Source organism: Tetrao urogallus (genome assembly GCF_951394365.1).
Source record: "Tetrao urogallus genome assembly, chromosome: 1".
Taxonomy (NCBI): Eukaryota; Metazoa; Chordata; class Aves; order Galliformes; family Phasianidae; genus Tetrao; species Tetrao urogallus.
The window spans coordinates 175448996-175466471 of NC_136813.1; the positions used below are offsets into that span (position 1 = coordinate 175448996).

General features: G+C 39.2%; 1 protein-coding gene across 1 annotated transcript; it reads left to right on the top strand.

Moving 5' to 3' along the window:
• Positions 1 to 88: 88 nt before the first annotated feature.
• Positions 89 to 9702, top strand: ALG12 (ALG12 alpha-1,6-mannosyltransferase; the record flags this gene model as incomplete). Its single annotated transcript, XM_079549613.1, has 9 exons — positions 89 to 253; positions 401 to 533; positions 1012 to 1185; positions 2532 to 2726; positions 3719 to 3822; positions 4281 to 4504; positions 5283 to 5452; positions 5617 to 5692; positions 9471 to 9702. 9 exons carry the CDS (start codon positions 89 to 91, stop codon positions 9700 to 9702), a joined length of 1473 nt encoding a protein of 490 aa, XP_079405739.1.
• Between the last annotated feature and the right edge of the window lie 7774 nt (positions 9703 to 17476).

The window sequence follows — 17476 nt, forward strand, 5'->3', positions numbered from 1 at the left end:
ATGTATTAATTTCTACACCATGTTATTAATGTATGTTCTTTTAACTTCTGGTCTTGATAGGTGAATATATGTGAATTTTGAACACAGGATGGCTCAGAAGAGGAGCTCAAGTGGGCGGTCATTCCCATTATTGTTGTTGATTATTGTTGTGGCCTTTGTTCATTTAACTGTCTGCCCATTTACAAAAGTGGAGGAAAGCTTTAACCTACAGGCTATCCATGATGTTGTGTACCACCAACTGGACTTGGATAAGGTAAATTCAAAATAGGTGTTCTTTTTTTGGGTACTGTTAAAGCTTGCTATTACTTTCTATATGAGTAGAAAATATGCAGTGTGAATATAATTTATCTTGATTTTCTTTTGTTTCTGATTTGCCTATCTTAAATTTTTCTTTTTGCAGTATGACCACCATGAATTTCCTGGAGTTGTCCCAAGAACGTTTCTTGGACCGATCTTTATTGCTGCTCTTTCCAGCCCAGCCATATACATACTTTCCCTGTTAAAAATGTCCAAGTTTTACTCCCAGCTGATTGGTATGTGAACTTTGAATTCAAACTTGGTTTAATGTAATGTAATATTCAGTGTTTGAGTCAGTGGTTAAAATGTTGTATTTTTGCTAATGAGGGATTTTACAAACTGTAGTTATGTGGAGCCAGCATGGCAATTCCACTTCTTTCTTTGGGGGGGTGTAATTAACAACACAGAGGAAGTGTTTCTTAGCAAAAACCTAGAGAAAGTGTGTTCAGAGAATATATTCCATTGTATCCTTCCATTTACACTTTGTAAGATATTGCTTGATTTGGGCACAGAATCACTGACCTCTGTGCAGAAGTATCAAGCAAGTTAAATAAGAGTTAAAACAAACTAATGTGGAAAGGGTTTGGTTCTTTTCTATAAAGTGGCTTGCATTATAAGCTCTTCAGTTGTGTTCTTAGTAATTTCTTTCCTTTGTGTCTTTACACATTCATTGGTGATCAGTCTGATTATGTTGTGTTTGTATTGTTCTGATAGTCAGAGGAAGCTTGGGGCTCAGTGTGATTTACACACTATGGAAGTTGCAGAAAGAAGTTAGAAAGCAGTTTGGAGCAACTACGTCAACAATCTTCTGTCTCATAACTGTTACTCAGTTTCACTTGATGTTTTACTGTACACGAACCCTTCCCAATGTATTTGCACTTCCTTTTGGTAAGTATTTGCATATGGATAATTTCAAAATGTGAAAATTCTTTTCAAATGTGTGGATAATTAAGCTATAAAAAAAGTATGGTCAGCCCAAGTTAATATTTATGCTCTGTTATGCTGTGTGATAACAAGATGAGAAAACTTAAGTGGTTTTGAGGTGGGTTTTTTTTTTTCCAGAAATGCTTACAGTGACTGTTAAATCTAATACAACATCTGAATACATGATGAGTTGGAGTTTCTCAGAGACTTGAGTACACTTATCTAATGCATAAAACACAGGTTTTGGAAAAGCAGTAGGCATACTTTCTGTTTAAAAAAACAAACAAACAAAAAAAACCACATCTGTAGGACTTAATCTACACAGGAAGCCATTTTCTCATGAGGCTGTGGAACTAACTCTCACGGCAAGCTCTCCACCTTACTTTTCTGGAATCACCTATAAATCTAACAGTACAGAACTGGGGGGAAAAAAAAATCCATGTCAAAATCATACCCTACATACACGGTTTTTCCCCAGAGATGGTGAGAGGAAAAATTAACTACATATGATAAATATTAGCATAGTCACTTAATGCTTCAGTGGAATTTGTTTGGCTTGATGTAGGAACCTGCATAGATCGGAACTGAAAAACAAAAGGAAGAAAACTGAGTCATCAAACACTGTGTAGTAGTAAACTTTCCAGCTCATTTCTGTGGGTATTAAAAATACAAATTGTTTTAAGTGTTTCTCCTCTTTGTATTTCACATGTAATCAGCTGGTATTGTTCTTTTGCATTTTGCTTAGGGTCCAGATCACTTTACAATGTAGTCAGTGTTATGATGTGATTTGAACTCTGTAGTAGTAGAGGTAACTTTGTGGAGATATAGTTTATCTCCAGCTAACATTACAGATGGATTCGTAGTTCCTTCTCCCTCACCTGTAGTCTGTAGTCTCTTTTTCGTATTTGAAATGGGGTGCTGTTGTCAGTAATACAAGATATACTAATCTAAGGAAAAAAAACTTTTCATGAGATGGTGGGAAATGATAATTATGAGTCTTAGTTTGAAAGGCAATTAGTATTTAAATTTGAATGGGGTGGGGGTCAAAAGCTATCAAATGCACTGTCCAGAAGAGCTGCCACATGTTCCTTTTGCAGTATGCTTTTCCTGATTACTTAAGCATCAGTGATAGTATGATGCATGATTTTACAAGCTCTGTTTCTGTGACAGAAGGAGGATTTCTGGACAAAAACTCCTAGGAAGACTGTGATGGGATGGGTTGGGAAGTTTGAGTAACAGAGTGCTTTTCTTAATAAAAGCGTTGCCCTGTAGAAAACAAATAGATGAGACAGTGTATTTTATCTTTACAGTGCTGTTGGCATTGACATTTTGGATACAACAAAAGCAGAGGCCATTCATTTGGTTCTCAGCTTTGGCAATTATAGTCTTCAGATCAGAGCTTGCCATATTCTTAGGTCTCATGCTTCTCGTGACGTTTTTAACCAAAAGGATCTCCATTTTAAAGATACTTTCCCATGCTGTTCCTGCTGGATGTTTTTGGTTGGGTAAGTATTTGCTGGGGGGGAGGGGGGAAGGAGAAGCCACATATTAAATTCAGCAGAAATACGGAGATTTGCTTTTTTTTTTTTTTTTTTATTTCTCCTCTAGTGTCCTGGCCCTTAGGGTTTGGTTTTGTCTCATTCTGTTTACCAGTAATACCACAAGCATGTTAAGCATGTTTATTTCTTTGTATGTTTATGTGCATGGAAGTAAGTATGCACAGAGCCCCAGGAAGATACTGTGATCTCTGCCTTCAGATATCCTGTATGATGTCCTGGTCTTGAAAAATCTTAGATGTACAAGTTAACTTCAGTATAATTAGTACCAGGCTGCAGTTCCAGATACATTATCAGCTGTATTATCTATTGCCATGATGACAGGCTGAAACTGAGGATGAAATGAAAGTGACAGACAGGGGTACTGAACAAGAGGATTGTGGAGGGTCACAGTTCTACTTTGTATGTTTGAGGTTTAAAAAAATTCTCCATTGTGTCTCCTTATTACATTAACTTGAACAGCTATGATTTTCCACGTTGGAGAGGCTGAAAAATTTTGTTTCTACTTATTCACAGACAGCTCATGCACGTGCATCTAAACACTCTAAGCTTTTCTGCCAGCCTGACTGATAAAAATACTATCATCAGATGACCAATGATGAGCTATGGTTAATTTTCTGCAGTGTGGGCAGCAGAAACAGTGAAGGATCATTGCACATGCATTTGGAAGCACTTCATTCAGAGTCCATAGGTCCAACAGGAATTTCACTGATACTCCCATTCCCTCACTGGCAAAATTCATAAATACCAGAGCGGTTCTTGGGGAGCTGAGTGGAGGAGATAAGACTGATGGATTTGCTGCTTTTCTGTTTGCCTTTAATCCGTTATCATCCTTTATCATCAAGTTTGTGTTGCTGTCATCAGTAAATGTGCAGTGTGGATGTGCTTGTTTGGTTTGCCTTAGTTTTTAATTCATCCAGATGTGTATTTAATTCTTTCAGGGCTAACAGTGGCTGTGGACTCTCTATTTTGGAGGCAACTTGTGTGGCCTGAAGGGAAAGTGCTCTGGTATAATACAATTTTAAACAAAAGTTCCAACTGGGGAGTATCCTTTGAAACATCCTGGGAAAAAGACCTGTAACATTGTCAACTGAAGTGAAGACTTACTCCTGAGACTCAGTTTTGGTGTTACTGAAATACTTGATGAAAAGCAGAATGTATGTGAAGTTATAAGGCGATGTCTGTGCCTTAGATCTTCCCTTAAAATTTTAACTTTCCTCTGCTGATTTTTCTTTTTGCTTCTTCGTGGTGTCCCAGTATAAATCCAGGTTCCTTCCCTGTGATTTTCCTCATCAGTAACAACACTTAATGTACCTTTATTGGATGATTTGAAAGCAGTTAGGCAACTGCTCTTGCTTTTCAAGAGTAAGGCAGAAAACCAAATCCCTGGAATAACGTGATATTCAAAATTCTACTGCATGTTTGCAAATTTTGTCTGTTGCTGTAAAGAATAGTTACTCATTAGCAGTAAAACCATCCTTAACTCTCCTTTTCACCTTGAAGATATCCCCCTTCTTTTGGTATTTCTATTCAGCTTTGCCTCGTGCTTTGGGATGCAGCATTATATTTGTACCTTTAGGTGCAGCAGAAAAGAGAACTCGAATATTACTTTTGCCAGCACTGGGCTTTATTTTCTTGTATTCATTCCTTCCACACAAAGAGTTGCGCTTTATCATGTACACTTTCCCCGTCTTCAACATAGTAGCTGCTAAAGTGTGCTCACGAATGTAAGTTTGAGATTGCTTTTTCCTTTTTTTTTTTTTTTTTTTTTTTTTTTTTTTTCCTCCTTTTTGAAATGTAAGAAGAAGGAGAACGTGTTACTGTTCTTATACAATTCTTTCTCTCTTGGAATCGTGATTATATTAAGGTCTAGAGAAGCTCTAGAAAGAACGTCTGTATCATTCTGCCTGTTCTTCTAGTGAGAGAAATGGAGACAAAAGTGATAGGATTTGAAGCAATAATTTGATAAGTCTGTGGCAGAGGCAAAAATGGAGTTGTGATCTAGAGTTCTGAATTGCAGTAGCATCATGCTATTACAATTCAGTTTATCCACTAGAGAAGAAGTTACTAGTGTGTTGTTAACATAAGTTTCCTCAGGAAATTGTTTAATACACAGGTGGAACCATATATTACCATATATACTCATGAAACTTGGAGTTTGTATTAAATGACTACACTTGAGTATCTTGAGTAAACACATTTAAGTTGAATTCTGAACTTATCTGAAATAGAGTATATCCATAGCTGAGTTTTGAATGCAGAAATACTTATCTGTAATGATAGACCTTAATCAATTTTCTTAATAAGGATATTTAAGTGTTTGTTGCTATAATTTAGTCTCCTAGTAATAATGAATGCATTCCTTACGTGATTGTAATTAAGTTTGCACTGTTCTTTATTATCTAACGGGGCTTTTTTTTTTGTTTGTGAAAGATCCCAGTAATCAATGACCATTAGGAAACAAATATAACAGTTTAGTCTTGCTCTTTTTTCCCCTCTCAATAGACTGAATAACTACCGGAAATCCTGGCTGTACAAACTTGGATCTTTTTTTGTTGTAATGCATCTTCTAGTTAATGCTGCTTATTCTGGAACTTCTCTGTATGTTTCACATTTCAATTATCCTGGAGGAGTAGCAATTCAGAAGTTGCATGAGTTGGTACCTTCAACAGCAGGTATGTCAGGCTGCTTTTGAGGTATGTTTGTCTAACTCAGTTGTAATTTTTTGCTATTAGTACATTTTTACATGTATTGAATTTTGCTTCTTCATGTTGTTTTCGTGTATCTTTTCAGTTACTATCGGTGACCTTACAGTAATTTTGAAACTTTGTTTCTGCAGAGGTCTCTGTTCATATTGATGTAGCTGCAGCACAAACAGGAGTCTCTCGGTTTCTAGAAATCAATTCAGATTGGAGGTATGTTCAGATTTTAAAAGGAATATATATATATTTATATATATTATATTTATTTTATATATATATATTAATATAATTTATATAAATATATATATATATATAATCATTCATAAAATAAGCACCTGATACTTAATTTTTATACATATGTATATATGAATCTTCAGGGAATTTGGGTATGTGAAGTGCTGCCAATTTAGAAACAGAACACTGTTTTGGTTAGATCTGTTTTGCTTAAATGCCATATAATCTTTAAATACATGAGAAATAAAAGGACAGCACAGAAGATATTTTGCTAAGGCACTGATATCCTTAAAAGAGCTACATTTGCTATTTCACTAGGTTTTATAAGACACAGTTGTAGATGAACATCTTTCTGTTCTTGGTAGAACATAATACATTTATTAATAAAGTAAATTAATAGTAATATAATAATTGGGGGGGAATCTTATTTTATCTGTTTTTAAATGCTGTGTTGCAAAGTGCAGCTTATCTACATATTAATATTTAAAGTCTTTTTATGTGAAACATCCTTCAGATAGATGATGTTAAAGCTGCTGTCACATAGACTGTTAGTCATATACATTTTCTGGTAGATAACAGTTTTGAGAGCTTTGTTACCATGAGCAGAATACACAGTGTATTAAGAATCATAATATCTAAACAAACAGTAGAGGATATCTGTGGGATGCCGTTGCTTGCTTTTCAGGTTGATGCAAAAAAGGGGCATCTCTATGATTCAAGGCTTACCTTGTCAACCGAAGTCAGGATTTCTAATTTAAAATGTAATCTTAATGAAAAACCTTACTTTATCCTTGCACAAACAGGTTTTGTTTTTAGTTTAAGTCTGAATTAGAGTTGTTTTTCCCAACTTAAGCTGTTCAGGATAAAATGAAGAAACATAATTAATTTACTGCATTGTTTGAGGAAAAATTTTGTAATAGAGAAAAAGAAGGGAATAGTATGCTTCCAGGGCGAGCTGCAGGAATTGCTGTATTGCCTTTTTTTCTTTTCTCTGTGCTCTTCTGTAGTATCATGATGATATTGACAGTTAAAGGCAGAATTTCTGTCATATTTACCAATCCGCTGTTCAGAATTATTTTTTTTGCATCTTCTGTGTAGAGAGGGTTTTAATACATGAGTAGTTAGGGGGAGACATTACTCTATTAGTACAAGTGATAGAACACACATGATAACTAAAATGCTCCAGTCTTTGTTTTTTGAAGATACATAAATACTTATTTAAACTACTCTTAAATGTATTGGGTAAACAAAACTTTCCAAATACAGTGCTTAAGTTTGTTGGCCTTTTTTAGATGATAGAGTTTGTTTGGATATTTCTTGTTATTTGATTGAGGTTTTTGTGGTGCAGTGGGATTGGAAAGTGCATGAATAATATCCCTGTCACTGATGGATGGTTCATAGTGTTGGAGCTGTAGGGTCTCTATCGCTTTTATCTTTCCTTATCATAAAAAGTCTTAAGGGAGGGCTGGTTCATTATAAAGTTTCACATACAAAGGGCTACTGTGTTGTCTGACAGCACAATAGTGCAGAGTTTAGTGTCATCAGCTGTCCGTTTTCTCTTTATTTAAGAATGTGACAGATGGGTGAAAACTAACCTACCATCTTCATAGATAGATTTATGGGTGGCGCAGCTATGAGGACTGATGATTCTTCAGGAAAACTACAATCTACAAATGAAAGTCTCTTAGAAGTTAACAGCTTTCAGTGGTGTGCTTAGATTAAATCTATAGGCCTCAAGAAAAATGCAGGTGATCCATTATTTTTCTTCAAAGGTTGACTGAAATAAGCTTGGTGCAGATTCTTACACAAGACAGGTGTTACAGTCTTGTCTTCAATTATGTACTCTCTTTGAACCAGGAATAAATATGCTGTGTAAGCTTCAAGTATTTAAAAATAATAAAATTCAAAAATGCTTGCAGCCAGATGAAAGGCCTTTTATTTGCTGATGAGGAAAATGCAAAACTAGTAGTTGGTAAAGCCTATTACAAAGTATATCATTCTTTCTGCCAGTTTTAACACATCTATCATCCTACATGGCATCCTAAATGATCTTTCTGGCAATAGCAGATGAAATTAGAGTGTGCTTTGTTTGTTTGTTTCAGAACACTTGTAATGCAAGATCTGGTCCTGTATTCGGTTAACCATGCACACAAATCCTTTAGTTTGCTGTAGAGTGTCTGTTGCTTCACATATCTTAAATGTTAGTGACTTTGTTGGAAATATGTGAGATTATTGCTTCCAGTTTTCCACAGAGAATTCAGGGAGATGAGAAGCCAGGTCTGCAAAGCTACACATAGTAAAGGATGCTCATAGGTACATGCAAGAATAGTTGCAGGCTTGGAATTGCACAACTTCAGTACCGGTGTTCACTTCAGTAACAACAGCCACAGACTTGAGTAAGTTAATTGTGAAACATGTGGGGAGGAATCAGGTGCCTAAGTTACAAAAGCTGGTGGAGAATAGCTTGCAGAAGAGGGCAACAGAAAGAGTGAGGAGCTGCATCACTCTTCAGTTGGCTTACAGATTATTTTTTTTAACACTCTTGTTATGGTTAGATACTTATGACTGTTCTGTCCTAAATGAACTAAAGGTAAGTAACTTCGCTTTTAACCTCTATCTTCTGTGCTGTTTTCCATCATTAGTAAGTGTGGGATATTTTTCTGGAATGTGGAACAAAGAATTAAAGCCAGGTCTTCCCCTTTCAGAAGTACAGGTAACAGTGGTCTGTGGAATATTGAGGGCTGCACTCAACTTCCCCTTCTGAAGTTGTTGGATTGAGGACTCAATTAGGATGTCACATCCAATATGAGCATCCTAACCCTTGGGCTACAAAGTTCACCTTCTTCTCTTCAGTGAAGACAGCATCTTCATGAGACACTAAGAGAGATTCCTCATAGTCTAGATAATTAGGTTTATGCATCTCTGTGACGTGTGAGGGATGAACTGAACTCAAGTGTTCAGTTCTGGGCTCAGATCAGACAGAGAACGTACACCTAAATCTTCAATATCCCTGTCAAATACTTCAGCCATTTGGTTTTTCATCTCTTAAATTCCCTCTGCAGCTAGATTGAACGTAAGCCTTCTTAACAAAAAACTGTAAGTGGACATGTTAAGCACTTTTGAAACTTAGTTGCCTTTTATATATGTATTATGTAGAGATAATAACGTGTATTTAGTATTCTTTAACAGGTTTATAAAAGCTGACCTTAAGTCAGCTGCCCAAACATGCTGTAGATCAGGAATTTGAACGTGCCAGGTTAACACTTCAGTTTCCAAGCTGCTCTTTCTTTCCTGTGGTGTTCAGTGCAGTGTTTTCCCTGCTGTTTTCTGGGGCTCATACTTGAACATTTCACTACCAGGAAAGAAAGATTTCTGATGAAATGCTTCATAACAGATTTTCTTAATTTCAAAAGGAAAAGGCAAGACTGTTATCCAAACATCAATTTTTGTAGATAATGCTCAGACTGCCTGTCATTCTCTGTAGTCATTGGCTTCGTGCTTTTTCCACAGAACTGAGAGGACTAGATAAGAAATTTTCTACAAGTCCTAAATCAGATGATAGTAGTAGCAGAAAGATTTGCATGGGATGACTAGCTCTGTAGCCTCTTCAAAAAATAACGTTTTGTTCTCCGAATAATTTTAAAGCAGGCATATAACTGAGAGTGTTTTGCATTTGTTTGTTTTGTTTCATCTTGGAGAGTATCTGCCTTGTGATGCGTAGAGAGGAATGTAACTAAAGCTTGTGTATTCTCTACAGGTATGATAAAAGAGAAGATGTTAAACCAGGAGACCAGCTGATGTTTTCTTATACACACATACTGATGGAAACAAACCCTCTTCAGATATCACATTACAAGACAACCCACAGGCCGCTGGCAAATATACCTGGCATCAGTAAAATTGGGTTGAACCTTACTGCACTACCTCCTTTTACTTTAAACTTAAAACCAAAATTAGTACTGTTGGAAAAACTTCCTCTATCATCTTGACTGTGAATTTTATGTAAGTCTTTTGGTGTAATTTTGCTGATGACTGAATGATCTATGACAACAGCAGATTATCATTCCAGCACTGCAGTTCAGCTTCTGTGAAAAGGTACAGAAAATCTTTGTATTGATCAGTATTTAGCTTCATCCTGTTTATTATATGAATACTATAATGCATTCCTAGTCAGTATAAACTCAAATCTGAGTTAGATATTATTAGATGTGTTTGAGAGAGGCTGCCTGCAAGTTTAGTGCTATTAAGTGAAATGTCTACTTAATTTGGGTAGTTATTTCATAATGCAGCACAGGTATGTCCTAATTGTCCTATATAAGATACATAATGGAACGAGATCTTACTTTGGCAATAACTTTATATGTAATCTGTGTGTGCAAAGATGTATTACTCGATATATCTGCAGGACTGTAACCCGCTTAGTTGTCAGATTGCCTGTGTGAAACTTGAATGATGTTATCAGCATAGGAAAGCCATATTCATTGTAGCTTCATCACAATACATGATTGTGCCCTCTGGGCTATTAAACTAATTAAAGTGAAAGGTTCACTTAAACAGCATTTGGACCTTTTGGCAACACTGTTTTGTTAACAGTATTAAACAGTATTAAAGAACGGTTATCTTTATTTCAGTAGTTCATGAATGAGCAGTGCGACTTGGATTTCACTGAAAATAGTATTTTGAAACTATTTTCCCTTTTCTTCTGCAGTTGTATCTTAATTTGCAGTGCAAAAGTTTACCTACAAAAATATTTACTTGAATACACTTGAAGAAGATAGGTGCTGTTTTATTTCTGTATCAAGTAGACCCCTTGGAAAAGAATAAAGTACCATGTGTTAGAATTGCATAAATTAGAATAAAATAGTATGCTCTGTAATTTCTTCTTTATTAGATGTTTTTGTTAAGGATGGAAGAAATTTAGGGGTAAACAAAAGGGAAAATTTTCAGTAGGGATATTTGTAATATGGCAAGAATTCCAGTAGTGTAAAAATTCAGAACTGGTGAAATAAGCATGGGCAGAAAGCTGTTCCTTGCTGACTGAAAACTCAAGTAAAAAAAATTGAGTGGTTTTTTTTTCTTTTTCTTAAAGTGTTTCATTCAGAAACTGTTTATCTGCATGTGCTTCAGGTTTTTAGCCTGTGTTTTCCTTTTATCCTGTAGATTATGTATCAGAGGAACTGATCTAGTGAGGTGGAGTCTGTCCCATAGTGGGTGGCTGTTGTGCAGGCTTCCTCACACTGAGATCTGGCAGAGGCAACCTGCAGAACTCGTTAGTCCAGTCCGTGGCTCCTCTTGAAATTGAAATCAGTGAAGTACTATCTATTTGTCTTTGGAAGAAAACTCAGCTTCCTCCAGAGCCAGTTTGAACATCAAATAATTGACATGATACAGAAGGAAGTATATGTGCAAATAGCTGAGAACTTGGGACATGATGAAGGGAAATTTTTGAGTAAGGATTTAAGTCTGATCTACATTATGTAACTCCCTCACAGTGTAAGCTGTAACTGAAGAGCCTGAAGTGAAATTTATCCTGCCTGAAGTATAGACAAGCATCTGGCAGTGGTAGCAGCGTGTACTACTGCTCTCAGACTTGCTGCTGATGAAAGTATATACTAGCAGCTCAAATTGGCCTGTTTATTATGTCTTTTAGGAGTAGAGAAAGGAAATACACATTCAAGGAGGAAAAAATGAAATCCTGAATTGCAGTTTCAGACAGACTCTAGGGTTTATTTGGATCTGATATATCTTGCTCTACATCTGTGGTTCACAAGAAGTGCTTAGTTTTTCCATCTGAAACCAAGTTGAGGTTGTAGATATGATGCTGAGAAAAAAGTCTTAAGGGGAGTGGGGTGGATAGTTGATGGAACAGGCATGCAGGTGTTTTTTTCTTCTTCAGTAGTGGAGAAGGATACTGAGAGGATCAGGAAAACTCACCTCATAAATAAATGGCTTAGAGGTTGGTGCAAAAACAGGAATTTTGCTTGTTTTTTTGACCATGAGACAATTTACTCGGCACCTGGCATGATGGCTGCAGATGGAAGTAGCCTATCTCCAAGGGGTAAGAGGATTCTAATTGAGGAACTGGCAGGACTGAAAGGTCTTCAAACTACATACAAAGGGGAATGGGGATAAAATAAGGGCCAGTGGGGTTGAGCAGAGGATGGAGTACAAAACAATGGAGTAGGGCAGTGGGATGCTGCTGTTCTAGGGCACCCTAGATCCTCTAGAAAAGTGGTGAGGCAAAGCCCATCTGAAGTGCCTTTATACCAATGCACGCAGCCTGGGAAATAAGCAGGGGAAGTTGGAAACTAATGCACTTGGAAACTTATGACCTTGTTGGTATCATGGAAACATGGTGGGATGACTCTGATAACTGGAATACCACCACTGAGGGGTATCGTCTCTTTAGAAGGGAGAGGCAAGGTGGGAACAGTGGGGGAGTCAAAGAGTCAATGTCAAAGAGTGGATAGAATGTGAGGAGCTCTTTCTGAGCAACAGTCAGGAACAGGTTGAGCCTGTGGGTTAGAATTAGGGATAGGACTAATAAAGACCAGCTGGTGATAGGGGTATACTACAGGCAACCTGATCCAAGGGAGACTGCTTGGGGATATTGTGCTCACAGGCTCTCATCCTGGTGGGGGACTTCAACCATCTGGATATCTGTTGGAAGAGAGATGTTGGACAGAGAGCTGCAAGAGATCTAGGAGGCTCCTGGAATCCATTGATGATAACCTTCTGGTTCAGATATTGGACAGACAGACCAGAGGGAGAAGCGTTGCTGGACCTGGTGCTCACCAGTGTGGAGGAGATCATTCAAAGTATTAAGGCTGGCGACAGTGTGGGCTGCAGTGATCATGCCCTGGTTGAGTGCGTGATCTTGAATGTGGGCCTAGCAGACGGGGTCAGGATCCTGAACTTGGAAAGAGTGAACTTTAAAATGTTCAAGGAATTGTCAGGAAAGATCTCTTGGGATGCTGTCCTTAAAGACAAAGAGGAAAGCTGGCTACTCTTCAAAGATGCCTTTCTGAGATCACAAAAGATCTCTGTCTCTCTGAATAGCAAGGCAGGCGGAGGAGGCAGTAAGCTGGCATGGCTTAGCAAGGACCTGCTGGGCACACTGAGGGCAAAGAAAGATGTGTACAAGCTCTGGAAACAAGGGCGTCACCTGGGAAGAAAACAGGGATGCCATCCAGACTTGCAGACGTGGGATCAGGAAAGCCAAGGCACAGGCAGAACTGAACTTAGTGAGGGATGTGAAAAACAGTATGAAGACATTCTAGAGATGCATTGGCCAGGAGAGATAGGCCAAAGCGAGTGTACCTCCTTTGGTAAATGTAAAAGCACAACTGGCTTCAATGGACGAAAATAAGGCTGAGGTACTGGATGAGTTCTTTGCCTTGGTCTTCACTGGCAGCCATGATTCTCGTATTTCTCATGTCCCTGAGCCCTGCATCCTCTAGGTGGGGACCGGGGCAGTAAATCCCTCCCACTGTAAGGGCAGAGCAGGTCTGAGACCACCTCATGGGATTGAATGCGTACAGGTTTATGGGGCCGGATGGCGTGCATCCCGGGGTTCTGAAGGAGCTGGCAGAGGTGGTTGCCGAGCTGCTTTCCATCATATTTGAAAAGTTGTGGCTGTCAGGTGAGGTCCTGGATGATAGGAGAAGGGGTCACATCACTCCCACACATAAGAAAGGAAGCAAGGAGGACCTGGGGAACTAGAGACTGGTGAGTCTCACATCTGTGCCTGGCAAGATCATGGAACAGATCATCCTGGATGACATGCTTGATCACATGAGGAATGAGCGTGTGATCCGAGACAGCCAGCACAGCTTCACCAGGGGAAGGTCACGTTTGACCAATCTTGTGGCCTTCTGTAATGGAGCGATGGCATTGGTGGACAAGGGAAAGGCAACCGGTGGACTTGAGCAAGGCCTTTGTCATGGTCCCCCACCACAACCTTCTCTCCAAATTGGAGGGATGTGGATTTGATGGGTGGGCCACTCGATGGATAAGAAATTGGTTGAAAGGATGCAGACAGAGGGTGGTAATTAATGGTTCCGTGTCCAGATGGAGGACAGTAACGAGCGGTGTCCCCCAGGGGTCTGTCTTGGGACTGGTGTTCTTTAACATCTTCATCAGTGACATCAATGGTAGAATCGAGTGCACCCTCAGCAAGTTTGCTGACGACACCAAGCTGAGTAGTGCGGTTGACATGGTGGAAGGAAGAGAAGCCATTCAGAGGGACCTCAACAGGCTGGAAAGGTGGGCCCAGGTGAATCTAGGGAGGTTCGACACAACAAAGTGCAAGGTTTTGCACTTGGGCCAGAGGAATCCCAGGCATCCATACAGACTGGAAGGAACATTCCTTGAGAGCAGCCCTGCAAGAGAGGGACCTGGGGGTCTTCGTGCATGAAAAATGTAACGTGAGCCAGCAGTGTGCTTTTGTAGCTCAGAAAGCAAATGGTATCCTGGGCTCCATCAGAAGAGGAGTGGCCAGCAGGGACAGGGAGGTGATCGTCCCTCTCGGATCTTGTGAGGCCCCATCTGCAGTACTGTGTCCAGGTCTGGAGCCCCCAGTACAAAAAAGACAGGGAGATGTTGGAGAGGATCCAGAGGAGGACACAAAGATGATCAGGGGACTGGAGCACCTCCCCTATGAAGACAGGCTGAGGGAGCTGGGCTTGTTCAGCCTGGAGAGAAGAAGGCTGCAGGGTGACCTCATCGCAGCATTTCAATAGCTGAAGGGAGCCTAAAAACAGGAGGGGAATCAACTCTTTGAAAGGGTTGATAACTGCAGGACAAGGGGAACTGGTTTTAAGTTGAGGGAGCGGGGATTTAGGTTGGATGCCGGGGGGAAATTCTTTACAGAGAGTGGTGAGGTGCTGGAACAGGCTGCCCAGAGAGGTTGTGGATGGGGTTGCTGGCCCCATCCCTGGAGGTGTTCAAGGCCAGACTGGATGGGGCCCTGGGCAGCCTGGTCTAGTATTAAATGTGGAGATTGGCAGCCCTGCCTGTGGCAGGGGGGTTGGAGATTCGTGATCCTTGAGGACCCTTCCAGCCCAGGCCATTCTGTGACCTGTGCAGCAGTGTAGCACTGGTGGCTGTATGAATCGATGGCAGTCAGTAGATGTAAGACCTCTACAACATAGGTCAAAAGTATTAATGTAGCCTGCACCCTGAACAGGAAGGACTACCTGCCAAACTGTAGCACAGAAGAGTATTGCAGATTTTTTTTTTTTTCCCCAAAAGACTGCTTTTAACGAACAAACAGTACTTGGAATAGAAAGTAAACTCCTTTCTTTTAAATTAATGCTCTTATCTCTGTGTCTTTTGCTGTCTTTAGATCAGTAAAGAGCTTCCACAAGAGATATAGAGCTCATTTTCTATTTTAATGGGGATGGACATTTGCATAGAAGAAAGTGTGGGTTTAAACTCCCTTGCTGTAAGAGGGCATTAAGGAAGTCTCCCACCCCCTTATGGTCTTGGAGTGCAGCATTACAAATTCTTCTGCCTTTAGGGGCTTGGAAAAGGTTGGAGGAAGCATCAAGTTACTACATGAGCAGTGCAGGGAGGAGACACATTTCGAGAGTTTGGTAGGAACTTAGAAAGTAATAATAAATTTTGTGTTACTATTGAAGTTCATAAAAAAAAAATAAATCTTTTTGTCTTTATTGATCACAAATAGCTGTGGCTTAGAGTATAACTTTTCTTAAAAAACCAACCAAACAAAAAAATCCCACGAAGAAGATGAAATAATGAAAGCACATTTATATGGTTGAATAAACCTAAAGAAACAAAAACAAAAAAAAAACACAACAAAAAACTAAAACACCAAAAACCAGATAGTACAGTCCATATGTGAATTATGCCTACAACAGTCAAGCAGAATGAAGTAGTAAACAAAATGCATTTAACGTGTATAATTGTGCTGTAGTAAATGATTGAATTTAGTGTGAAAAACTCCCCAAAGGTCATCAAATGTTGCACAGTATCACGTTTGAAGCTTGAGTTAATTTCCTACAGACAAGGTGTGTTACCACGTTTTCTCATTAAGAACGGCCTGGAGTTGGCAGATAATCTGTCTGAAAGCACAAGATTTAGAGCAGCCCCTGTGGTAAAACTAAAAGTAGTTGCACATTGCAGGACTTGCTGATGGCGGTACTTTCAATAATGAAAGTAGAAGCAAATTCAAAACATAACTGCAACAGCTCACTCTCTTCCATCAAGAAATAAAAAGGAGAGATTAAGGAACACTGTCCAGTTTAGATTATCTATGAGTATTCTCTACTCATAGAGTACTTATATCTCTGTAAGCATTCAGAGCTGGGGAAGAATACAGTAGTTTACCTTGTACGTGTCCTATATACCTGCTGTGGTTTTCAAGAGGAGGCAGTTTCAAGAAGACAGCTGGAGAATGGTTGTCATAGATCAGACAAAATGCATTTTTCTGTTAACTGAGAAATGTCAAAACATGTATCAGGTTCTAATCAGTTTCATTCAAACTATTAGTGTACAACCTCAGTACAGTGTAACTGTGTAATGTGTTAGAAACAGTTTGATCACACTCCTTTATCTCACTCCAGGCTCACGTATTCCCTTGGTGAGACACATTATACATTCAGGCAAACACGATGGAGATGTGCTGTAGCTAACTGGGCCAAAGACTCTTCCCAAACCTCTAGTTGTGTCCGTAATGCTAAGGAGCCTGATGACAGCTAATAAACTTTAAGCACCGATTTGCTGTATCTCAGCTTCAATGCAAGTGTGTCTGTGCGCATTTCCCTTGAATCTGAGCACTTTCTCAAGTATAGTAGAAGCTACACAGAAGTCGTCTTGCCTTCCTCGCCTCATTATGTTCATTCTTAAATTCCCCCCTTCACTTTCTATTTGCAAGAAAAGAACAAAACCACAAACTGAGTTTATCGCCAGTGTCTGTTTAGCCGCAGCTTTCTCAGTTAGCTGGTTACATAATTAGTCACAGCTATGTCTCAAATGAAATTTGCCAGTATATGCTTAGCGTGTGACACAAAAGATTATGGTGATGTTTGCAAAAATTCCCAGTTAAATGACATATGTAAAATGCCTCAGTGAAGGTTTTGTTTTTTATTTAAATATATATGATTCCTCTACTTAAGAATACAAGCCATTTTATATGCACCTTATATCAGCTCCTTAGATGACCATGAGCAATTCAGTTACTTTTAGTCATTTGTTTCAGAACTTTTTTTAGAACAAGGACACTCAATGATTTTTCTGAACTTCATCTTACTGTCATGGGCAGTCTTGCACAAATTCTGCTTTATTTCAGCTGAAACTGCTGTTGGTTCTGTACCAAGGCTTGACTGGTGTCCGGTTAGGCAAGTGGGAGGTAAAAATACTTTCCGAAACTGTGGCCATCCTTTCCTTTAGAACTGCCAATTTAATTCCAGAGACTAAAAGAAGGAATTGGTTAATGTAGAGAAAAAAAAAAAAAAAAAAATTGTTAATAATAAAGAACAGGGACTTATGCATAGATCCAGCCTTTGGAATCCAAGCTGGTACCTAAGTTGGGTACATCACTGTGGTTGCCATTTCTGGCTGGCATGTTCATTTTATCATACAATCACAGAATGGCCTGGGTTGAAAAGGACCACAGTGATCAGAGAGTTTCAACCCCCCTGCTATGTGCAGGGTCGCCAACCAGCAGACCAGGCTGCCCAGAGCCACATCCAGCCTGGCCTTGAATGCCTCCAGGGATGGGGCATCCACAACCTCCTTGGG